At 53.4% G+C, this 25,432-nt stretch overlaps 1 protein-coding gene across 2 annotated transcripts in view; it reads left to right on the top strand.

Moving 5' to 3' along the window:
• The first annotated feature begins 9,808 nt into the window (after positions 1–9,808).
• NDRG1 (N-myc downstream regulated 1) overlaps positions 9,809–25,432 on the top strand; it is a 51,788-nt gene continuing 36,164 nt past the window's right edge. The window contains exons 1-2 of one of the 2 annotated variants that reach the window (XM_081266323.1): positions 9,809–9,932; positions 21,761–21,841. In XM_081266323.1, the coding sequence (XP_081122449.1) occupies positions 21,779–21,841 (63 nt within the window). In that variant the 5' untranslated portion in view covers positions 9,809–9,932; positions 21,761–21,778. Of the gene's footprint in view, positions 9,933–21,757; positions 21,842–25,432 lie in introns of both variants that reach the window. The other variant, XM_081266322.1, reaches the window with a different exon arrangement.

The raw sequence follows: 25,432 nt of genomic DNA, 5'->3' as shown, positions 1-25,432 counted from the left end.
GACACTATGATATTCTTTCTGTATGTCCATCCAGAGAGGCTCATGGTACAGGTCCTCCCGGAAAGAGCAGGTTCTTGAGAATCAGCAGGTTGAGTCATTGTTCCCAACATGAAACCTTGGAAAAGTCATCTCACCTCTCTGAGCCTATTTCTTTGATTTAAAATGGGGATTATAACATCTGTTTTGCAAGGTTGTTGCACAAATCAGAATAAAGGGCAGAACATGTCTAGTCCAGTGCCTCACACTTGATAGACAGCAAATAAGCCTGGCTTTATTAAAGGCTGGGGTTACAATTCTTTTCCATTTACATTATTCTGTCACTTGCTAGATGACAACTGAGATTGTCAACTGAGCAATAGGAGGCTCAGAGAAAACAGTGACTTAGCCCAGTCCCTATAGCTCCTCATTAGCAGAGCCAAGGACTTTGCATCCATGCCAAGAATTACTTCAGTTCCAGGAGCTGAACCACGGCTCCTGACAGGAAGCAGAGGGGTAGGATGGGATTTTTATTTCTTCTTTATGAACACAGAGATCAGACAAGCGGATGAGATGATAACATTTTGTTAATTGTACCTCTCGTGCATGATCCTTGGAGATCAAGTATAAATACATGAAATAAATGATGTCATTTGGCTGCAAGTGCATCAAGACACACCAAGATTCTGGCCTTCACCTCTTCAATGGCAAGCAACATGGATGGAGACACATCCCGCTGTACACCCGGGGGGGCCCTGCCCTCCTGCGGTCTACTGGAAGGCAGTGGGCAACCACAGCTCAAGAGCCTCGACATCTGTATGTCCTTTGACCCCAAGATGTCAATCCTATGACTCTACCCAAACAAGTTCCTGGAAGACTATGCAAAATGGGTGTGTGAAGGTTTACACAGGGATAGGATGCTCATGCTTGTGGAGCATGGCCAATGTCTCTCTCTGTCCAACCATTTGAGAATCGTAAATGAACAGGTGTTCATCCATGTGATAGAAAAAATACTGTGTGGCCTCACGGGTGGTGTGGAGGGAGCTTCTCTGGGCTGGCCATGTTTTCAGTCTTACTTGGGTCTCTGCTATCACGTTGGGTGTTCACTTTATGATAATTCTGTCATACCGTACATTGGAGTATCATGCGTTTTTCCTGTTTTGTTTTGCTTTACGCATGTGGTATTTATAAGAAAGTGAAAAGATGAAGGTAGCTATTTTTAATGCAAAGATGTTCATAATGTATGGGGGAAAGCAGGCTGCAAAAAAGTCAAGGTTGTATAATAACCTTTCAAAAGGCTGTCTTAGCTGTTTGTAATTGAATGTTATCTTTTTGCATGCATCTGCACATAGGCACACCCGTAGAAGTGTCTGGAAGGCAAAAACACAAAAACATTAGGGGGGGTCATCTCTGGGCCGTGTTTTGCTTTACTTTTCTGTGGTCTATTTTCAGATGTGTGTGTGTCTCTGTGTATGTAGGTAGTGCTAATGTTAATTCCTAATAGCTCCACATGAAGTGCTTCTTTTTAAAACCTCCAAAAGCCACTGTGATGAGCGTTGTACCACTTTTCTAGCTCAGGATTCCAGCGGCTTCATGGGCCCTCAGTTGCACGTGCTGGAGATGAAGTCACTGTCGAACTGGGCAGACGTAGTCTGGACCTGTGGTAAAGTGGAACGTCTGTTTGTTCAGGCAGATGGGCATCTTGGTACCCTCCCCTCCTTGGGTGTGGCTCTGACCACTGTCTCCCTGCCTCCCCTGGCAGGTGCCTGGAGCCTGCAGGCTGCAGCCATGGTCCCTGTTTCCTGGTGCTCCCTGGTTTGCTTCCTCCCCCATGGCACGGGCGTTGGCCGGAGGTTTCCATGAGGCCTGGTAGTGGGGTGCATCACCAGACCCCTGCCCAGTGCTATAGGGCGTGTGGGTCACTGAGGTCCCCATCTTGGGCCTGGGACAAGAGCTGGATTTCTTTGTGGTCTTAGCCACCACATCGCCTCTGGTGCACAGAGGCTGGTGCACAGCCACCTGCAGAGCAGGAGGGCCTGCCCCTGAGCAGTCCTCTGCCTGCGCCTACAGGGAGGAGGGAGCTCTGCATCCGCCCAGTGAGCCTTGAACCTGACTGGGTGTTAGGTCAGGGCCTGGGTCTCTCTCCTCTGCATGACCCCCTTTCTGCCTAGGAAAAGGGCCACTGTGCTGTGGTCTGTGTGTAACTTGAAAATCACATCAACTCCTGTGTGTCAGCCACTGTCCCTGGCTGCCCACCTCTGTCCTCTGATTCCTTGCAGCGTGCAGGGTGGGTGCCCAGGGTGGGGCTGGGTTTGCACAAAGCTGCTGCTCTCATGTTTGCTGCTGCTGGGAGTAAAAGGGACAGACGGCTGGGAGCCCGCAGTCCAGGTGCAGAAAGGGCAGACAGGTCCCTGTGGAACCAAAGCTGCTGCAGGGCTGTGGGTTAGGAGGCTCCAGGTAGGGGTCTGAGGGACACTGAGATGTAGCTTCAGGAAGCGTAGGAAGGGCAGGAGGGAGGGAGGAAGGGAGGGAGGGAGGAGGGAGGGAGGGACAGAGGAGGAAAGGGGGGAGGCAAAATGCAAAAAGAAAACAAAGGAAAAAAAAGAAAAAAGACTATAGGCTTGCCCTCCTAATTCCGGCAGCTTTGGGCAGGATAACTCAGGGACTGAGATGTAATTTACCCCTGTCCAGCCAAGGGCCTGGCTGCCTGTGACATCATTGACCACAGGGATGCACAGCAGATGGCATTTCTCCTGTGTCAGGCTGGGGATAGGTTTTATGGTTGCTATGAAATCTCTTTGTATTTCCTGGGCCAGGCCCCAGGTGATGGTGGGTGGGGAACCAGTCAGGCCAGGTCTAATGTCTCCACCACTGAAAATCACCGGGCATATCTGGGGAGAAGGTCAGCCCAGCTTCAAAGCCAAAGAGCTGGTGGAAGCTCAGGAAGTAAGCTGAGAGCCGCCGGGCCACCCTCTCAGCCTGATGAGCCAGGAGTTCTAAGGGAGCTGACTGTTCATAAACCCAAACCCCTTCCTCCCACCTCCTCCCTCCCTTTACCCCTCCTCTCCTCACACTTCCCCTCAAGCCCCACCGGTGGCCTTCTTTCTGTGGGTCAGCCAGCGTCACTCAGCACCACCTGTGTCAGGTGGCGTGTTCCCAGGATGCGGAGCCTCTGCCCTCAAGCACAGCTCCTGCTGCAGGGCACAGGTGTGGTCCAGAGGTGTGAGGGCCCTGCCTAACCGCACGCGGCAGACAGGCACGGGGCGGGGGGGGGGGGGGGCTGGCAGGTGCGGCGTTGGTGCAGGTGGTGAAGCAGCCACCAGCCGAGGCGAGGTAGCAGACAGAGCATCAAGGGCAAGCATATCAGCAGGCTTCTCAAAACTGGTCCAGCCTCTCAAAGAGAACCAGGGAAATTTCTCAGGGCTATGCCTTCCTCAGAAATGAGGATGTCTGTAATTTCCTTGACAGCCTAGTGATTTAATCTAAAAAAGACCCGACTGGGAACACAGCCAAGATCAAATAAAACTGATCCGAGAAATACTGAGAACTAGAGACAAAAAAAGAAGGAGAAAGATGTCTGGTTATATTGGACCCTGGATCCAGCTGTGCCTGAAGCCAGACTCCTCCAGACTTTATTGCTACATAAGCCAATAAATATTCCCCTCCCTTTATTGCTTAAGATATTTGACATTATATTTATATCAGGCATACACTAAAGAGTTCTGACCAACAAAAAGAAAGGAACACACACAAGACTCAGGAGATCACAAGGAAGTGAGGTCAAGTCCACCCATGCTTACCCTAATGAGTCTCTGTTTCAGATATCATTTTTTTTCCAGAGGGTGTCTCCTTACCCTCACAAGTACGTAGATCTTGGGTCATGCACTCTTCCGTTGACCCTGTAGTCTTACTTGAAGACACATGCTCACTAGTAGTCACATAGGTATGCCATTTTTGGTTTCATTGCTTCTCATGAGGGTTGGAAATATGCCCCACTTCCTCCCTTTACTCCCAGCACCCCATACTGTGCCTTCTGGGTTGTGCTTTCCTAACACATACAATAAATTATGGGGGGGGGAAAAGGCTCTTAGTTGCAGAGGAACAAGTGAGGATTCCTGGGGGATCTGGCAGTGTTCACGGGCTCTGAAGGTGGTGAATCAGTCAGGATAGGCTTCGTTCGCCTCAGTAACAAATACCTCTAGAATTTTAGCAATGCAGGTGGCACACACCTGAATTCCCAGAGGCTCAGGAGGCTCAGGCAGGAAGATCGCAAGTTCAAAACCAGCCTCAGCAACTTAGCGAGGTCAGTCAGAACCTGAGTCTCAATAAAATATAAAAAAGGACTTGGGGTGTGGCCCAGCGGTAAAAACTCCCCTGGGCTCAACCCCTGGGACAAAGAAAAGAAGAAGAAGAATTTTAGCAATGCTGGCAGCAGAGTTAGTCTTCCTTCTTAGTCTGTTGGAGTTGCTGTGAGAAAATGCTATGAACCAGGTAGCCTGTGGGCAACAGGATCAGTACTGGAGGCTGCCAAGTCCAAGCTCAAAGCCGAGGAGGCCTGGTACCTGGGAAGCGCCCCCCTCCCACATGGCCGTCCTTTGCGATGAACTCACACATGGAGGAGCCGCCAGCTCCTGCTAGCTTCTGTAAGGCACCTCCATTCCTGGTCACCGGTCACCGCACACCTCCCAAGGCCCACTCCTCACCAGCACGTGGAGATCAGGTTTCAACATAAGGATCTGGGGGAGCACCGACATTCCCACCATAGCTTCCCTACGACATGCTCCTTTAGGATCAGCCAGGGGCTCTGCCACCTCCTCCCCCCAGGTCCACAGGCAGAGCCCCCACCTCCTCACTCTTGTGGCAGAAAGGAGGAGAGCATAGCAGACACGTGGACTTGCAAGTTCCCATCCCAAGTGCCCCAGGTCACTTCCACTCACCACCATCAACAGCACCAATCACACCCATGTGCCCGCTGCAAGGTGGGAGGGACGGGAAGAGCCCAGTGTGTCTGTGTCCCCGGGTGAGTGAATGGGCGGAGGCCAGGAGGAAGCAGTTAGTGAAGGAGTCGGTGGAGGTGACCGGGGAGTTTTCAGAGACAGCAATGAGTAACTCAGTGGCCAGAGGAAAATGTGAAGAAGGGGGGGATGTCCACCCATGGCCACCAAGGAGGGGGTGGTGACCCTGACAGGCCACAGGAGACATGCAAGGTTTAATGAGGAAGGAGCTGTGACCTAAGCTGTTCAAGGTGACAGCTGAGCATGAGCTGGAAGCAGGCAAAGGGCAGAGCTCAAGGCCAGGCAAGGGCCCCTAGGGACTGCAGGAGAGCAGAGTCACTAGGGCCACCCTGACTGAGCAGGCCACTCAGTAGGAATTCTAATTCCTACTCTAAATATTTGCTAATTACATATAAACCTTGTGCTGGATTGAATTATCCCCCCAATGTATATCCACCCAGAACTCAAAAACATTATTGCATTTGGACATAGAGTCTGGCAGATATAATTAAGTTAAAATGAGGCCATAATGTATTAGGGAGGGCTCTTAACCCTATAGGACTGGTGTCCTTACAAGAAAAGGGACACAGTCACAAGAGAAGAGGCACGAAGACAGAGTCAGGGCATGGAGGGATATGTGTGCAAGCCGAGGATCTCCAAGATTGCCAGTCAACACCAGAAGCTGGACGAGGCTGAGCCTTGCAGCACCCCCACAGGGAGCGGGCCCTGCCTTCACCTTGACATCGGGCTTCTGGCCTCCAGACCCTGAGAGAATCAGTTCTGAGCTTTACAGCCCCCCAGACTGTGGGACTCTGTGACAGCCATGCTGGGGAGCGCAGACCAACCAGGAGGGAGGAGAAACTGTGTCTCTGGACCTAACAGCGTCACCTCCTCATCCACACCTAGAGGACTTACTCTGCATCTTGAGCAGAGCCTTGCATTCCACCTCATTTGGAACTGGATTTCCTTTCTCAGTTTTTTACCCCCTGCCATTGCTCACTGCTTTCCCTGAGAACCAGGAGAAATCCACATAGGTCAAGATGTCCAGGTGGAGGGGTACAGGTGGGGTCTGAAAGTGGACTTGGGATCTTGCAGCAGGTAGAAGGATCCCATTCTAACAGAATCCAAGCAACGAGGCTGAATAATGGAGGAGGAATTGACTGGAACTCCTTGCCTCCACACACTTCCTCAACCAACACCAGTTGCAGGTCTCTCTGCTTTGGTGTTGGGCAAGAGAACAGGCGGATGGGTGAGGTGCTGCAGCTGCTGCTGCTGGTGATGGTGGTGGTGGCGGCTGACCTTTTATCAAGAGCCTTCTCTGTGCTGGGCACTGTTCTAGGCCTTTATATCAACACACGCATTTCTCACAGTGACCTTGTGAGCTAACTCTACCATAGGTATCTTTTAAAAACATTGTTCTTATTAGGTTTATAGGACAGCAGATGCATTTTGAGTTATTGTACACAAATGGAGCACGATTTTTCATTTCTCTGGTTGAACACCATGTAGAATCGCACCATATTATATGGATCTTACAGACAAGGAGGCCAAGGCAGAAAATGATTGAACTCCACCAAGAATATGGAGCCGGCAAGTGGCAGAGATAAAATAAAGATGGCTCTCAGAGAGGTGAAACCAGAGGCTTCTGGGGAGGGGAAGTGGGAAGCTGGCCAGGGAGAGGCTGTTGTCTTCCTAATACGTTTTGTAGAATTATTCAAACAGTCCAAGAGGAACTTGCTAAATCACACACTGCAAAGGAAAAGGAAGAGGAGATGAGGAAGTGGAACTCAGTATGCAGATGCCCATGTTGAGAAGTTTGGAGAAGAAAACCTGAGGGTGAACAGCCCATAGGAGCTGCAGGGAGACTTGATCCGGGGTGGGTCGTCCACTGTGATGGATATTTACTTGCTGACCAGAATGACCCAGGAAAGAGGGAGAGACAGATGCTGAAGCAAAGAGAGTCTCCTGAGCAAGCCTGGTACAGGAGCTAGAGAGGTGCGGGGTTTTGGGGTCAGATTCTCATTCAATCAGGAGGGAAAAGAACATGAGTCTGCACCAGCTGGCTCATAAATTTTGGTCAAAAGTCCTGATGGTTTCCCTCACCTCTTCCTCCATGGAGAGAGGAATGGTAACTTGTCCAAGGCACAATCATTTATAAGTAATGACATCTGATTTGGGGGGCCGCAGACCTCAATGCTCTTCCCCACAAATGCCAGCTTCCCGTGGGGTCTCTCGCAACCCCACATACCCATAGACACCATGAAAGAGGGTTGGGAATAGGTGATTCGTAAGGTCATTAAAAAATCGAAGGTGTTGCTAACTAGAAATTTCCAGTGGACATTAGTCCAGAAGATCTAATCTCACCCTGTGATAGAGCTGCAGTGTATGTACATTTACTAAGCAAATCTAATTCTATTGCTGACCAGCAAGAAAGAGAAATAATTTAAACAGCTCAATGTGGTGGCACCCACATTCAACTCCACAGCTTCTGCTGTCTCAGCTGCCTTGGTCTGGGGCTGGGGATGTGCAGGCAGCACTCAGTTCCCGGAGTGACCCCTCCGCAGGGTGAGCACCTTCCTCCTGCCTTGCACCCAGGGCTGCCCTAAGTGGGTCTTTTTCCCTAAGGCATGGCAACTTTAGCTGGATATGAGATAACTACTTCCTCTGCTGCTAGGGAGAAAGAAAAGCCAAGTGCAACAGGGAAGGAAAATTGGCTGTGCTGGCCCTCCCAGGAGGAGAGTGGAATCCAAATGGCACCTTCCTCAAACTTTTCCAAGGTGATTTGGACTCTGGCTTTAAAATGTCACCACTCTGGGGAAATTCTACCCCACCTATAAGTTCTCCCCTCCCCTTCTGTTTTTCCTCTACTGTTTTTTTTTTTTTCCCAGTGCTGAAGTTCATCTGGGCTTCCTAGGCACAAACCCAGCCCCCCACTGGCAACATCCTTAGGGTTCCCAGCTGCAGTTCTGGGTTGTACTGCCCCAAGGAAGTCTTCCTCAAAGGGTCAGGACATGGTTTCTCCTGGCAAAATGCCCTTCTCAACCCACACAGCAAGAGCTCCCTTGGTTACTGAAAGAGGGGGCACCCTCCTGCACACTTTTGAACTTAACACTGCATCTTTGATGGGTAGAAACCCCTAAGTGCTCCATCAGTGTTGTTGAAAACCAAAGCAGGGGAAGTTATGGGAAAATGGATGTTTGTAAGTGGGTAGCAAACTGCCAGGTCTGAGGGGCGGGTGTTTATACAACAGGATGGCTCCCAAGGATGCCAGCTATTTGTTCATTCCTACATCCCCAGGGTCTAGAACAGTACCTGGACATAACAGGTCTCAGTACAGCCACAGGATGAATGAGCTCAGCTCGACCTTCTAGTATGGGTGGGGGAAACCGAGTCAGAGGGCTCTACTCTGCTGTGCTCTGGAAGGAAAGGGTTTTTCCTCTTCAGTCCTTTCCCAGAGGCTGAGAACAGAACCAGCTCATAGCTGCAGTTCAATAAATGTTCACTAGGACAGAATAAAGGTCAGGGCAGGTTAAGGCAAATAGGAATCAAGGAAGAAAGCCAGTTCCCATGGGTCCTTTGAATATCTCTAGGGCTGGTGGAGGAAAGGGGGTCACCATTCAGTAGGAGGAGCCAGGGAGGGGCACCTGAGCCTGCCTGGGGCTCGGTGGCAAGCTCCAAGCTGGGCAGGTGGCTTTGGGACAGCGACTGGACGAGGCTGAGTCACTTTCTCCTTTATTCATAAGAGGATGTTTCTCCAGTGCAGCAGTTCTCAGCGTAGCTTCACATAGAGGTGACCTGGGGAGGGGACAGGAGAGGGGCGGCCTTTTTTAAACCCCAGTGCCCAGTCTGTACTCCCTGAGATTCGGATTAAACTGTTAAAGGGTGGGGCCGTGGCTTCCACCTTCAAAAAAAAAAAAAAAATAATAAAAGCTCTGCAGGACCCAGGGGATTCTCTCCTGCTCACGGGGACGAGAACTGCTGCTTTCTTTGGTCCTTGAGAACATGCAGGCAGGCGCCAGTTACACAAAGCACCGCCCGTGGGACAGACTAGGGTTGGAAAGGCAGCTCTGCGCAAGTTCTAGCAACCAGGAGGGGCAGCGTGAGGGTGAGATGCCCTCTCCCGTCCGCCTGTGGGGCAGGGAGAGAGGCCGCCGGGCCGGGCGGAGGCGCTTAGAACTGGAAGGGGGAAGGGAAGGGGAGATGCGGGACGTTGGGAGTGCATCAGAGAAGATGGACGAGATTAAATGGGAGCGAGAGTTTCAGCGGAGAGTTGGGGGGAAGCAGAGGGGGTCTGGTGTGAGTCTGAGAAAATTGGTCGGAGGAAGCAGAGCAGGCGGCCATGGGAAGGTCTCTGGTGGGGCTAGGGGCAAAGGCGTTGAGACTTGAAGGAACTAGAGGAGTCCACCAGAGGGATGTCAGGGCGTGGCACGATGAGACGTTTTAAAGAAGAAACTCTGTGGCAGAGACGGGAGCCAAGCGGCCACGCCGAGGCACAAGGAAGTCCACATGCACACGCACGAGCGCGCACACGAGCACACACAGCACCCCTATTCACACGCTCCCGCGGTGCACGCCCAGCCCCGGGCCTCTGGGACTTCGGAAAGGACAGCAGAGCTCACCCCCGGGGCCCTCCAGCCGCGCCCCTACTAAAGCTTGCGCAACAGGCGACGGCTCCCGCGGACCCGGCTCGCACTGCCCCAGCCCAGACCCGCTCCTGGGGAGGAGGGAGCGGGAAAGGGGTGTGTCCCCGCTGCGTGCGGGGCGCGGAGGCAGGGGAGGGGCGAGGCTGAGAGGCGGTGCTGCGGCGCCTATAAAGTCGCCCTCCGCCCGGACATAAACAAACCTCTCCCGGCTCCCCGCTGTCGCACCGGAGCGCACGCCGATCCTTACTTCTCCCCAGTGTTGTCGCTGGGCGCTGCGCCACCACCCTAGCCACCGGCTCCTTTCCTCCCTCTGATTTAGGTAAGCCTGGCACCCTCTTCCTCCCCGGCACAGGGACAGCAGAAAGGGGTTTCTTGGGAGTGCTGTTGGGGCGCTTGGCCCGCCCTTTGTGGACCGCAGGCTTCTGGAGCGAGCGCTTTGGAGCTGCCAGAGCATGGTGACCCAAAGGCTCGGGCTAGGGAAGGAACTCTGGGGCGCCAGCACCGCTGGAGTAGGGGTTTCGACTAGAGAAAAGGGCGGGGGAGACTGATCGCCGTCTGCTTTTCTTCTAACTGGAGAATCGGGGTCCTGGGGAGTCGGCGAACGTGAGCTGAGCCAGCGCTGAAACACCTGAATCGCGCTTCCTGGGGTCCTCCCAGAGGCACCGCTGGCCCCGTTGGCCCGCGTGCGTGCTGGAAGTGGGCGCAGGAGGTGCTAGGTGTGCGTGTGTTGGCGGGGGGCGTCAGGATGACCCGGGAGGGAGCGGTTGCGCCGCGGGTGTAGATGCGGGTGGGTAGGGGTGAGCAGCGCTGGCGAAGAGGCTGGAGAAGGGGGAGTGGGTGTGTCTGGTTTCCAGACTGGGCCAGGAACGGAGTAGATAGGAGGGGCGGTGCCGATCCAGATCCTGAGCTGGGTGGTGCGTGTGAGAGAGGGCGTGTGTGTGTGTGTGTGCGCGCGCGCGCGCGCGCGCGCGGGGTGTGGGGGGTCGGGGTGTGTTATGGCGCGTGCCGCACGCGAGAGATCGAGTGTCAGCGAGTGCCGCCGGGCAGGGTGAGTCCTCGAGGCGGCCCGGGGTAGGCGCTGTGGCGGCGCTGGAGAGGTAGCTTGGGCGCGAAGGGTCGCGCCTGTATCTGGCGGCCCTTGAGCTGACTGCAGCTAGGAGTGTCGTCATTGTCGCCTCCGCCCACCCGCCCCCGCTTTCCTTCCCTCCTGTGTCTCTGTGGCCGGCCACTCCTGTGGTCCAGCGGGAAGAACAGCTGGAATTGCTCGGCTGTTCCCGGGAGATCGCCGCGGTCTCTGATTCAGCCTCGGGAGGAGATTTCGGGCAGGGGTGTGGAACGCGAGGGCTCCAGGGAAAACACGCTGTGACCGCCTCTGTCGAATTAGGAGCTGAAGCTGGGATTTAGGGGACCGCTTCCTCACCACTGCCATCTCCCCTCCTCCCGCGTCTGTTGACCCAAGCTGTCAGCTGTCCTAGCGTGTCCCCAGCGCCCCCTCTCTGGGTTGAACGTGGGAGATGCGTGTTAGAAGCAGCAAGTAGGGAAGGGAGGGCCGGGTTATCTCGTCCCCAGAACAGCCTTTCCCCACCGTGTCCTGAGCACTTCAGTATGTTTGGTTCCTTTAAGCTCCTGGGGAAGATGGAAGACTGAGAGTTGAGCTAGTGGCTACACAAGGGCTTTAGACATCCGTATATGCCAGTCAGCCAGCTCCGCCTTCCTCCACGCCACCCGGGGAACGTGATATCAAAGTACAAGCCCTGTTCTTGGTATGAAAACGCAGCTTCAAGGCAAACCTTCCAGCCTGGCCTCCTCCTGTCTAGACATTCTGGAGTCTCCACTGCGTTTCACAAATGTGAATTGGAAGAAGCAAGGTACAGCGGGAAACCCCGCCTGCCTTTAGGGGCTAGCCAACCACCAGCAGCAGGGGCACTGGCACGAAAGGCACAGAGCCTGATTGGCCAGGATGGCACCAGGTGGGGTTCAAGGAAGATGCCAGGGAGGGAGTAGTTCCAGTTGGTGATGAAAAACTCCAAAGGGAGGATGTTTAGGTGTAAGCATTGACACTGGGTGTCCCCTGTCCTGTACCTTCTTAGCTTTGTGGGACCTTGTCTCTCCAGGAGGGTGAGTAGAACCAGGGTGGGGAGGAGGACTTTGCCTCACCCTGGAGGCTGGCAGCTGTCCCAGGAGCTGGCACCTAGGAAGAGTCCCCTTCCCCTCTGGTCCAGTAGGTGGGGTCCCAAGAAGGAAGGTATGGGTGGAGGTGTTATGTTTGGCTATGGATCATGTATCGGGGCCTCCTCTCCTGATAGAGTTCTCTCAGAGTGGCAAGCAAATCTGCAGTTGCAAGCCATTGACTTGTAATGTACCTCTCTGCACTTTGCTGATGGGAAGTGAGATCCAGAAACAGGGACACTTGTGCCAAAGCTAAGTGAGAACCAGAACTCCTCCTCTAGGCCCATTTCAGGATCTTCTGGTCAGGGCTGAACTAGATCTTTGCCTGTCTTCTATAGAGAGGTAATATGAAATTAGCATCCATTAAGAGTGTAGACAGGGCACTTTGAGGCAGGGGAGGCAGAATGCAGGGGATATTTTAAAAAGTATAAATCAGATGTTTAGAGATTAGCCAAATCAGTTGAGTGGGAAAGGCACTTGGGTGTTGGTTGGCTTCACTGGTTGGGCTGCCCTTTCCAGGATAAATGGCAGAGCTGGTGGCTGAAACCTGCTGGCCCGAGCTTGCTTCACAGGGGCCAGAAAGATGGCATTATGTTTTCCTGATGGCCTGAAGCTGTATTTCTTCCTTGGAACCCAACTCCAGAGCATCCATCCAAGGCATGATTCAAAGAGCCTGTGGCTCAGCAGGAAAACCAGCATGTGACAGTCTCTAAGGTCCTAGCAGGGAGCTGGGCCAGACACAGCAGGAAGGAAGGCTGGGCAGGGTTGAGACATCTCTCTCCAGAGCAGCTGCTGTGTCCCCTTAACACCTTGTAAGACGGGGCTGTATTATCTCCAGCAAGTGGATGAGGAAACTGAGCCAGGAGAGTCAGAGGCCTTGACTCTAGCCATGTGGCTAAGAGTGGGAGACCCAGACTTTGAACCCAGACAGTCGGTGTCAGAGTCTTTGTGCTTTGGCATGAAAACATGTTGGGGTGCCTGGAGAAAGCAGGCCAGAGTGAAAGTACAGAGAGGTAATCAGCCCTGGCCTCAGCTTCCTGGTCTGTAAAATGAGAATGACAACCTTAACAGGATATGAGAATCTTGACCCAGCTGATCCATGTAAACAGAAAAGTGCCCAGCTACTGGGGAACACTGAGTAGGGGTGTCAGCCTTCTGGAACCATGTCCTGGGCAGTGTCTGGGGCCCCTTGTTCTAAACCTACCCAGGACTGAGAGCACCTGCACATGCTAGAGCCAGACTTGGAATGAACTCAAGGCCAGGTACCCTGAAAGCAGGGTGTGAAGACTCTGTCCCAGAATGCTGGGGAGGGGAGAAGGAGGGAGTGGCCACACAGGCCATCTTGTGGCCTCTGAGTCTGGCAGTTAGTGGATGTTGGATGCTGGACGTACCTCGTGGACATGTTCTTCTCAGGTTAGAAAACTGGGGCTTGGACAGGAGACTGCCCTGTCAAATGAGTGGGTTCAGATCAAGGTAGTGAGCTAGGCCCAGCCATTTCAGACTCCTGTGTTGCCCTCTAAGGCCACCTTGAAGGCTCCTGAGCCCATCCTTCAAGGATGGACTTGTTTCCTGGTTCCTGCTTGCGTCTGGTCCAGAGCATGCCTGCCAACCTGTCTTCACCGTGGAGTGGAGCCGAGCTGTGGGCAGTCTCTGCTAAGCAGCCTGGCCTACTGTGTGTGGCCGGGTTTGTTCCCTGGAGAGCGCACAAACAGCAGGTGGACACAGAGGCCCCATCGGGAAGGTGGAGGGCTGCTGTTGGGTGTTGGTGTGGAGCTGAGTTCTCCAGGGTAGGCCACGAATAAGGAGAATGGCAGAGAGTCAGTCTTGCCACCAAAGAATAGGAACTGATGACAAAATCGAGCCCACAGACAGTCTCTTTTGATGGGACGTGAATGCCTTGTCAGGAGTCCATCTTTGATCCTTTCCCCACCTCAGCCTGGGAACCCTTTAAACAGGAGTGCATTTTAATCCCTCTGGAGCTTCGAAGAGAGAGGTGGGGTGCAGGTCCTCTTCCCCCCAGCTCCCTCCCCACCTCCGCCTGCCTTGGCTTTGAAAGGTTCTGAGTACCCTGCCCCAAATATGGATGTGAGTGGGATTCTTGTGAACAGGTGACTCTGAGCATCTCTGACTGGCGAACCCTGGCCTCTTGGTCTTCCCTCCTCCTTTCTGCAGAAGGAAGGTCCTGTGTTGGGTGACTTGAGTGTCCCCTGTGTCCTGGGATCATCACGGTGGATTAGGTTGTTTCTCTGCTTTTCCATTCCTCCAACACAGGAGACCCTGGCCCCTGGTGGGTGTTCCATTAATGCCATTCAAAAGGAAAACTCCAAGTATGAGGGGAATAACTTGGGCCACTGCGTGTCAGGAAGACGGGTGGGCTGTTCCCGAGGGTGGGAGCCCGAGACCATCTGGGGGAAGGATCTTGTGGGCCAGGCCAGCATCTGATCCTGGGGACAAAGGGCCCTGTATGAGGGATCCATTTCCGCGTCCTGGGCTAACACTGGCTCTGTTTGTGTGATTTCAACAAATTATCTCAGACCATCCAGCGCAACTCCCGCCTGTCCCGCAGATTCACAGAACAATCTTTTAAGAGACCAGTGTCCTCCTCCGGACTTCCAGTTACTGGACTTGGCCCCTTGGACAGTTGTCTTCTCTCTGCCAAACCAGTGGCTCTGCCAGACTGCACTGCCAAGACTCCACTGAGAACCTCCAGGAAGGTCCGGTGTACTGCAGAGAAGGGGGTGGGCCTCTGTGGATTCCAGACCCTCCCTCTTCCTGCTATTGTGTTTCAGCTGCTCTCCTGACCTCTGGGTTCTGGGCTCCAGTTGAACAGGCAAAACTTTGGTTTCAGCTCCAGCAGGTACCCAGGGAATGCAGGCCATGCTGGTGATCTGACAGTGAGTGGGGCTGGGGTTTGTCTTCCTTGTAGTGATTTCTGGTCTCGTCTTTCAATACTGAAAAATTCAGTGATACCTGCCAGGTTTCAGGCTCCATGCAGAGCACAGAGGCCCTAGGAATTCCTAGTCTGGAGGTCTTCTGCCCATGACCCTATACCTTTTTTTTTTTTCCTGATTTCTCTCTCAGACTTTGAAAACCCAATCTCAATTCTTCCTTTCTCTAGTTGGGGAACTTTCTTGAGGGTCCAGCGAGTCCACCCATACTGTTTGCTTGGCTAATTACACAAGAAAAACACTGAGCATTAAGGCTGCCAACCTCCTCACCCTCCCCAGGGCCTCCTGTTTCCAAAGGTCCGAAAAACAGCAAGAGAGCTGGTGACCTGAAGCTTGGCTTCAGAATCTCTTTGGCAAAGAATCGGCCAAATAATGTTTCCACAGTGAGGCTGGGGATCCTGGCACGTCCCAGGGCGGTCCTCCTTGGAGTCATGCAGAAATGGAACTGTTCTCTGGAACTTTCTGGGGGTTTCTGTGTGGGGAAGTCTCTGTGTCAGGCAAGAGCAGTATTGATTCTCCCTTCACGCCCTTTAAAGATCTGTCCTATAAAGAGCCCAGTGTACTGGAAAGAGCTCTGGCTAGTTTTCACGTGGCTTTGAAACCAGGCATGTTACTGAAGGGGCAAAATCCAGGCAGGTGGCTGATGACAATCTGTGCACAAGCTGCCAGTGTCCCCTCCAGGTTGGTCCCTGGGCTTCACTGCAGAACTCTGGAAGGCTGTGGGTCGCTTCCTTTAAGCCCCAGACCCGCTCCCATGGCAAACCAGTGAGTTTGGCGTTTCCCTTGAAGGGGAGGGGTCCGCATTGTGACCCCGGGAAGTCCTGTGTCCCTCCTGTTTGAGCCTCTTCGGGCTGCCGTCTGTAGACTGGGCATGGTACTACCCACCTCCCCAGGGACTCTGAGGTGAACAAGTGAAACCGTGCAGAGGGAACATTCCAGAGCACTGCGGTTGCCAAGTCAGGAGGGCACCTGGGGGAGAACTGAAAGCAGAGGCGGTTCTGGGCTTTGTGAAGGGAGCATAGAGAAGGCTAAGATGGGTTTTGCCCCAAGTGGAGGCTGCTCCCTGTGGCTCAGCCGCGACTGTGACTGCGCAGGCTGAAAGGAGACGCGTGACTGTCCCACCCACCCACATGCATTGACCGACTGGTGGCCAGGTGTAGTCAGCCCTGGGACGCTGCGCTGCCACAGATGGAGGGAGGTCCGCTGTGTGTTCAGGGCACCGTGGTGTCATTGCCAGCGTTTCCCTTCAAGGTAGCTCCTACCTGTGCCAGCGTGAAGCTTGCCGGCTCAGCGCGTGTCCTACTCAGTGCCCGCGTGGTAGGCGGTGAGCATGCTGGGGCCCTGCTCTGGGCTGGGCTACTGTGATGCTTGCAGCAATACAGACTGGAGAGCTCAGTTAGTGCCACAGAGGGGGCTCCTTTGGCTGTCTCTGCTGAATGCCCCTCAGTCCTACCCCATAGGGATTCCAGGGGCCCAAAAGCAGTTGCTCAAGAGGACAGAGAGTTTCCAAGAAATAGCTTGAGTTGGAGGCATGACAGAGCCAGGCGGAAACCTCAGGCTTAACAGGCAGGAGCCTGAGAAACTGAAGTTAACCTGGCCACAGCTGAGCTGTGAGGGTCCCGGGCGCGTGGCCCTTTGGCCTTGGTGTAGCACGTTCCTGCGGTTCCCATGGGCCCAACTCATTGTGCACCAGACAATTTCCACAGAATGTGCCCTGGGCATACCTGACTGATGGGGAACCTGAGGCCCAGAGAGGGCCTTGTCCGGAGTTATGAGGTGGTAAGATGGCAGGATTCCCATGCCAAGGACTCCAAAGCCAGTGCGCCTGCCACTTAAGACCTTTTCCTTTTGTTATTTTTTTTTAAAAACCTATTTTTTCATGACTAGGGATTGAACCCAGGGACAATCTACCTTTGCTGAGTGACATCCCCAGCCTTTTTTGTTTTCTATTTTGAGATAGAGTCTTGCTAACTTACCAAGGCTAGCCTTCAACTTGCGATCCTCCTGCGTCAGCCTCCCGAGTCACTGGGCTTTCAAGTGTGTACCCTCATGCCTCGTATTGACTGAGGCTTTTTGAGAATCACAGACTGTGTGTCCCTTCCGTCCCATAGGAATTGGTTAACTATTCTCGAGTGGTCTCAGATTCCCCAAGACACCTCTGAGACCCAGGCCTTGGGGTCACATGCTTGTCTTTAGGCAGATCCTGGTCTTGGCTTGGTTTGGAACCCATGAGTTCCTGTGAACCTCTGATGGTCTCTGGGGTCTGATGCAATGGAGAAGTATTTGCACAGCCCTCTGGGGCTTGGTCATTTGTTGATGGCCATTGCTGGTGAGGAAGAGACATGGTGGTAGTTCATTGAAGGCTGGAGACTCCTGTGCTATTTGCTAAACATCTTCCCTGTGATTCCCTTTTGCTGGGCCACCGTAGGGACTAACGGTGTAAAGCACAGGTTGTCTCCACACATACCCAGGTGCTCTCAGGCAACCAGGGAAGACAAGTACACTGATTAACTGAGCAGCAGTTTGCCAGCTTCAGTGCATCATTATCTAAGCCCCTGCTGCTTCCTGGGCGCAGGAGTTATGATGTCCAATTTGCAGATGAGCAAACAGAGTCAGAGAGTCTCAGATCCTTGGTCAGGATCACATGCCGATGAAGGGCAATGCTCAAGTCTGACCCACCAGCCTTTCCCTTAGCTCAGAACAGCCTACCCCTGCTCTGATGTGAGTTTTCTGAATTCCTCTGAGTGGGCAGGTGGAGAAGGAAGAGGGTGATGCCAGCCAGCCTGTGGGATACTGTGGTGGCCTGATCCCTGTTTTTGAAGTGGGGTTTTAGCAGAAGGAGACTGTCCTGACCTCATTCCCTGCCTCGAGGGCTCATGTCTGCTCCTTGGAGAGCTTTGGAGAGGTGGGTGGCAGCTCCATGTCATTGTGCAGGTGGAGCAGGGAGCAGGGAGTCAGTGTCCATCCATGGTGCTGTGTGGAGTCTTTGCTGGTCACTTCACTGTGGTCCTTTTCTGATCCCAACATCTAGGACTCTACAGGGAGCTGTGGAGGTGCAGGGGTGGAGTCTAGCACCTACCTCCTGTCTGCTGTCACTTGCTGGGCCAAGTGGCCTCTGTCAGCTGTAGTATGTGACCACTGAGTGTGGCCCCTGTGGGGGAGTGGGCCTAGAAGCACCAGCCAGAGCCCCAACCCAGTGCATCTTCCTCCTGGTGGAAGGAGATCAAGCACCATAAAGTAGAGTTTTGTGCTGGAAGTGAGATCTTCAGTGGTCTCTGCTCTTGGTTGGTGACCAATCCCAAGGGACAAGCAGAGTATGGGGAAGAATCAAGAGTATACATTGGCTAGCCCCACCCTGGCCAGTCCTGCAGATGACCCTGTGTGACCAGGACACTCATCAGACCCACGGATCAGCCTCCTCCTCTGTGAAGGGACAACAATGATGTGGTGGGGCATGCGGGGCAGAGGAAGGAACTACATTAAATAAGAACTGTGTCTGACAGACCTTCTCTGGATACCCGTTTCATGCCAGGCACTGCCAAGGTTAGCCCCTCCCAGCCAGGTCTGATTTGCGCCTGGAGATGTTTGGCCATGTCACAGGCACCTTCAGCTGTCAGGACTTGGGGGTGGGTTTGGGGGGCCAGGGATGGTGGCTACACATCAGAGAATGCTCAGGGCAGCATCCAGCAGGAAGAACTCTGGGGCCCCAAGTGTCAGTAGTGCTGAGTCCTAGGATGCCGTGGTGAGGACAGCATCTGCCCAGTCCAGGAGAGCAGAGCCACTGAGGGACATTCGGTCAGTGCACAGACCTGTTAAGTGAACCCAAGGGGGGCTTCCAGGGGCACAGGAACTGGGTCTGTGGGGACAGGAACTGGCTGTTTGTTCAAGGCAGAATCCTCAGACCTGTCACACAGTAGGTCCCCATCAACAAAGTCTGCTTTTGTCTCAGCCCCATATTAGGTGCTGGAGAACCCTACACAGGAGGAAACCTCTGATAGGCTACAGCCTTGAGGCCTGGCTTCCTGGGGCTCAGGGGCTCTGCAAGGGCAGCTCTGGAGGTGCAGGGCAGGGTGGGTGAGCAGGTCCTAGGAGGGGAGAAGGGCAGCTGCGGGGGAGGCTCCACGCCCCCGTCCCCATCTGCATCCAAAGCACCTCTTTTTAAAAAATCTGTTTTTGAACTTTGTTATAACATTTCCTTTGGACAAAAACGTCTGAAAATAAAGTTTAGCAAGTCCTTTGGTTGGGGCATCAGAGATGGGGGAGGGGCTGGTGTTGACTGGCCACAGCCCAGGGAATGAGATGGGACAGCTGCTCTCTTTTGGCCTGCTGCAGGCTGACCATATGCTGGACCCCAGCAGCTGGAGAGTTCAAGGGGCAGAGGTCATCTGCTGGAGCCCCAGGTGTACACAGCCCTGTTCCTGGGGGCGGTGACCTAGAGGGGAAAACCTGGCAGGTGTTCTACCCCACCCCCTCCCAGGGTAGTTATGTTTATGTGCACACAGGCCCCACAGTGTCTGTCCCTGAGATACACAAACAATGTTTCTTCTGCTTTATCCAGTCCCACTGTGGATGTCAGAGTCCTTGGTTTGGCCAGGGTGTCAGTCAGGGACTGTTGACATTTTGGGTCAAATAACTCTGTCATGAGACTGCTGTGTGCATGGTAGGTTGGGCAGCTGCATCCCTGGCCTCTACCCACTAGGAACCAGTAGCAACCCCCAGTCAGGACAATAAAAAAGTGCCCCAGACATTGCTTGAGGTGCCCTGGGACCAAGTCAGTCCTAACTGAGATACACACTGGGGGTCTCTGCCAGATGAGGCCCTTCCGGCTCCACAAAGAGCAGATTCGCAAGGGCTTGGTATTTAAGAGTCAGCCAGCCACTGCCTCCTGTGCTATGGGAAGCCAGGTCAAAAGAGGTAAAAGGGTTTTTCCCCACGTGTGCTTGGGAAGCAGAGGCTGAAGTTGCTCTCCTTTCCATTCTGAAGGAGGAGGAGGAAGCTGTGGAAGCTGATGTCATATTCAAATATGATGGAAATTTCTGGAAGCCACAGAAATCTGACCAAACTGGGCTGAACCACAGCATGTGCTGAGTCCTTACAGATGTAGAAGAGTTTTCAAGGCCTTTTGCTCTCATGGGTTAGTGGCAATTTAAAAGAGGATTTAAGCTGGACGTGGTGGTACATGCCTGTAATCCCAGTGACTCAGGAGAATGAGGCAGGAGGATTGCAAGCTTGAGATCAGCCTTGGTAACTTGGCAAGACCCTGTCTCAAAATGAAAAAAACCGCAAAGGGATAGGGATGTGGTTCAATGGTAGAGTGCCCCTGGGCACCATCCCTAGCGTACAAAAAATAGAAGAAGAAAAATGGGATTTAAATAAATGTATCCTGTATGCTACAGGAGCGAGTCTTGGTGGGCCGGGCACACGGAGGTGCCAGGAGCTGGAGGTGGAGAAGGGAACAGGGCAGGTGAGCCCCCTCTCAGCAAGCTCACAGGTGCAGCTGAAGGCAGCCCCAGGCCCCCCAGTGGCATAGTGGAGAACCTGGCCTCCCCTTAGGTCCTCTGCTGAACAGGGAGGTTCAGAAGCCCCTGTGACTCCTGCAGTCCTTTCCTTTTTATCATGGGAGGTGGTGTTGGCAGGATCCTGAACTTCTGGAAGGCTCTCTGGGCTGTGTAGGCGAGGAGTCCCACGGGCCAGGGTCTCGGGACCCTGAACGCGCTGAGTTAGCAAGGCTCACAGACCCTGGCTTTTCATGCCTCCTGCCTCCGAGCAGGCAGCTGCCAGGAATGCTCACAGATATAAAACCGACTTTGTTTTCAGAATGTTCTGGAGCATACTCCAAAGGCCACATAAAGGCATTCCTGGGGGGTGGTTATCCCCTGGGGAACAATCACGCTGTGGCTGCAGACCAGAGCACCCAGAGGTGAGCAGGAGCAGCCCACAGAATGCCATGTGCTGGCCTAGGCCTGAAGCCGAGTGGCCCTGCTCTTGTTGCTGGCCTCTGAGTTTCCCATGTCCCTGTGGGCCCAGGAGCTGGCTCTGCAGAGGATCCCGGGGCTGGGATTTCAGAGACTTACACTCTCTGCTCACATGGCATCAGAGGCCTGGGCAACAGGGGCCAGGCTCCCACCAGGAAATGCAGCAGTGAGGGCTTGGGTCAGGCTGTTCCCACGGAGGTGCAGAGTCTGAGAGCCGGGTGGCCCAGCCCCTTTCTGTCACTGGCTTCTCCTTCCCTAGTGCCTGTGACATTCCGGCTTTCCCCAGGACCCTGCACCCATGTATTGGCAGTGACTTGCCTTTTCCAATTTGACTGTTGACCACGGAGTGAATGTCTGTCTGTCCAGCTCCCAGATGAAGCTGCAGACAGTGTGCTTTGCGGATGTCACTGCCTGCCCAAGTCCCACCCTCCCAGGGGCCCATCAGTCAGCATCACAGGCTGGACTGGAACTGCGCTCTGGGTGTCCTTTTGCAGCCTTCCTTCCTGGCCCTTTGGGACCTGCCCGAGTTAGAGCCAAGGAGTTACAGCCCTGCCCCCCCCCCCCCCACCACCTTGCTCTGCCTCAGTCCCCAGAGTGCTTCTGGCCTCGAAGGACCTCATTCTTCCCAAATCCGACTGCATGCTCAGGGCCCGCCAGACCCTTGGCCAGGGTTTTCCCTGCTCCTTGCCTCCTCCCTCCTCCTGCATCAGGTGGCCCAGAGGGGTGCGTGCGTGTGCGCGCGCGTCTGCGAAGCCTGTTTCCCCTGCACATGACTGTGCCCCATGACGTTTCTTTGCTTTGGTTGTCAGTCTGGGGCTTTGGAATAATGGGGACTCCATCTAAAATGCCACCGGAAGTGGGTGGGCCTGGACTCTGCGTGGGGAAGTGATTTTAGTCCAGGAAATCACCTTATTGGAAAGTAGTTGTGTCTGTGAGGCCGGGTTCCTCTCCCAGGAAATGTGGGAAGAGCTGCTGGGCAGGGCCCAGCTGGCCTTTTGACCTTGGACGTGCTTCCTTCAGGAAGTGCTGACCTGTCTGTTTCCCCCCGCCAGCAGGCAGGTGACAACTCGGACATGTCTCGGGAACTACAGGACGTGGATCTGGCCGAGGTGAAGCCTTTGGTGGAGAAAGGAGAGGTGAGTTGAGATGCTCCCGGCTGTCCCTGTCACATGCACATGTGTGCACACATAGGGACACACACATGCATGTGGACACACTCCCTGGCGCACACATGGGCACACAGCATGCACACTCGTGGGCATGGCACCCAGGCACATGTGCACGGGTAGGTAACGTGCCCGTGTGACCACATGTGTACCCCACGTGTGTACACATACTCACTGGGGTAGAGGCCCAGGTTCAAGTTCAATTTGACCTCAAAGTGCTATAGCACTGTGGACCAGGCCCCTTCCCCGCCCTCTGCCCTTCATTTGCCTTCCCCAGCCGCCCCCGTCTGACCTGTGGTTCTAGATCATGCAACATGGAGCCCCGTTGCCCTGGGCTCTGCCTACTCCGTCCACAGCTGAAGGGTTAGAGCCACACACTCTGGGGCCACAGGGCCTGTGTTTCAGTCCTGCCATGGCATCTTGCAACTTTGTGTCCACAAAATTGCAAAGTCCGAGCTGTCAGCCCTTGGGCTTGCTGTTACTGGGGTTTTGGCCAAACTCCTGGGATAGAGGCTTCCTGCTGAGAGCAGAGTCTCCTGCCCCAGGCCTGCTGCCTGGTCTGTCCTGGGCTGATTGTTCTGAGATGGAGCAACCTTTCCGTGGAAAGTTTGAAAGCCTGTTCACATCCCGATTCTCAGACACTCACAACTGCTCGTTATGAGGCCTCGTTTTCAAAGTGTGGCAACTTAGGCTCAAGAATGCGGTTACTCTTATATGTAATTGTGTATAACCCTGAGGCTCACCTTCCAATTCCATGCAATTTCCCTTCTCTCTCCCTTTCCCTCCCGCCTATCATCCCTGTTTAATGTTAATCTTCTTCTCAAGCTCTTCGTCTCTACCCTGTCCTTGGTTACTCCCCTTATATCAAAGAAGACATTTGGCATTTGTTTTTTAAGGATTGGCTAGCTTCGCTTAGCATAATCTGCTCTAATGCCATCCATTTCCCTCCAAATTCTATGATTTTGTCATTTCTTATTGCAGAGTGAAATATGGTATATTAAGAACTATGTAATGTTTTGAACAACCAACAATAAAATAAAAAAAAAAATTAAAAAAAAAAAAAAAGAATGCGGTTACTCTAAGGCCAACCAAATGCTTTCACAGATGATCATTAACATGCGTAGGCCATGCTGAGCCCGCCTCCGGGCGAGTCCTGTTTGACTGCGGCTGGTCCGTGGTGTCCTCTATAGCAGAGGAGGCAGGGTCTTGCAAAACGTGTAGTTACAAATGTGGGCCATGGAATCAAACCCAGGCCGCTGCCTTTGGTGACAGGCCTGGAGTTCCTGCAGGGCTGGACACGTGGCTGCTGGCTTTCACCTCCTCACTTCAGGATCTTTTCATCACCAACCCGTGGGGCAACTGTCCTCATCCCCATTTTGCAGATGAAGGAACTGGTCTGGGGAGGGCGTTGCCAGAGCCCATTCAGATGTGGATACAAGTAGAAATAGGAGCCAGGCCTGGGGAGGCTGCGGAGCCCCTGCTGACTGTTTGCTCCCGGGCTCTGCAGACCCTCTGTAGAGGGCCAGCCGGTGTCCACCACTGGCTCCGTGGTCCCTGTGGCTCTGTCGCCACTTCAGCCAGGACTCAGTATCCGGGGCTTCCATCTGAAGATTTAGCCAGCCACCCATCAAAAATGTTTTTAAGAAATATTTTAAAGACAAAGTTGGAACATGCCCAGACTTTTTATTATTCCCTAAAGAATTGGAGCCTAACAACCAACTATTTACATTGCATTTACATTATAATAGGCTTTACCAGTCATTCAGAGATGATTTACGTATACAAGAGGATGCTCCTAGGTTATATGCAAATACATGATTTTATATCAGGGACTTGAGCATCTGCAAATCTGGGTCTCCATCGGATTCCTGGAACCAACCCCTTTGGATACCTTTGCTGTTATAGCCCGACAGCAGCCATGGAGAGTGTGTATGCAAATAGGCTTGCTGTGTCCCAATAAAGCTTTATTTGTAAACAGATGGTGGTCTGCACTGTGCCCGCCCCTACTGGACACTGCACATGCTCTCAGCCATTTCTAAATCTTCACTCTAGGTCCAGGACAGTCTTTGACAGTCCGACAAAACCCTCCTCGAAGTACAAATACACATCAGCACGTCCCCTATGAACCACAGGAAGTGTGTTCCGTGTAACCACAGGGAATGGTGTGCTGCGCCCTGCTACAGTCACTCAAGTGCATGTCATAGGGACCCTCTCAATGCCAGTCCACAGAGAACCTGTGCTTCTCTTTGCCCTGCACAGGATTCCTCTGGGTTCCTCTGGCGGTGCCTGCTGTATGGACATGTCCGTTTTTTCAACCTTTTGCCATTACAGACAGTGAAGCGGACATGGGTGCCGTTGTTGTACCTGGTGCGCACACCACTTCCTATGTGTGCAGGCGCCACTGGAGGAAGAACTCTCAGGAGTGGCTCTGCTGGCCCCGAGGGTGTTCACACTTTAGAACATCCGTTCAGGCCGCCTGTTGGTATCCTCAGAACATCTTGTTCTTGAAGCAGGCGTCAAAGAGCTTGTGGACTCTAGGTCATGTGCTCCTCCATCTCAAGAGGGCATTTACCTTGTCCTTCAGGGTGCACATGGAAAGGGATTCCTTCCGGTTCCCTACACGGACTCAGCAAAATATTTTAAGTATGATTTGCTGGTGGGAAGTTCTTCCTGATGTCTCTCCTCACTCTGGGCTATCACTGTGCTCCTGTTGACATTTTGAAAGTCAGAGGGGTAAAAAGGTGTGTGCGCGCACACACACACACACACACACACACACATACACACACAGGGCATGAGGAATCCTGTGCTTCCACCTGGGTTTAGCTTCTCTGGCATGTTCCTATCCATAGCCCAGGAGACAGGAAACTTCTTGAACCCCCAGCAACTGGCCATCTGTTACGACGCAGGTTTGAGTCCCAGTTGTCCAAAGGGGGCCCATTCTGCTTCCCTGGCCTCCTGTGTCTTGGCTCCGCTGAGCTCTCCTTTCCTGGAGGCTGGCGGTGGGTTGGGCTGGGGCTTGGGTTTTGGGAGAACATCTGGATTCCTTCTCTGGGTCTGGAGAAAAGCATCTGGCCACATTTCTAGGAAACCCAGCCCAGCAAGACCCCGTTCCTCCTCCACGCCGCACTTTCATGGCTCCACCGGCCACAGGGAGCCTTTCCCTATCTTCCTGGACCTTTCTTGCCTCTGAAAGCTCTGGTGAAAGATGGAATTTAGGCTGAAATTTACAATTTTTAGATCAAGGGAAATGCTTCGAGGTTTTCAATCTCCTTTCCATTTATGAAGGACTGCACTTTAATCCAGAGGCCAGACAGTGGCAGCCGTGGAAAAAAGAGGCAGGTTTGAGTTTTAAAAGTGAAGCCGGTGCATGGAGATGAGGGGACCAGTTAATCACCACTTTCCGTTCCGTAACCACTGAATCCTGTGGTCAGCTTAGACCTTCAGATCTTTTTTCACCAAGGCTGTCGTCAAAAAGGAACCCAACCAGTGCCTCTGCTTTTCTGTTGGTCTGCTATTCTTTGAGATGAAAAGGAATCTCTCTCTTTGTGAGAACAAGGG

This window comes from Spermophilus citellus (assembly GCF_964194105.1).
Source record: "Spermophilus citellus genome assembly, chromosome: 14".
NCBI lineage: Eukaryota > Metazoa > Chordata > Mammalia > Rodentia > Sciuridae > Spermophilus > Spermophilus citellus.
This window is presented reverse-complemented; position numbering and strand designations above follow the sequence as displayed.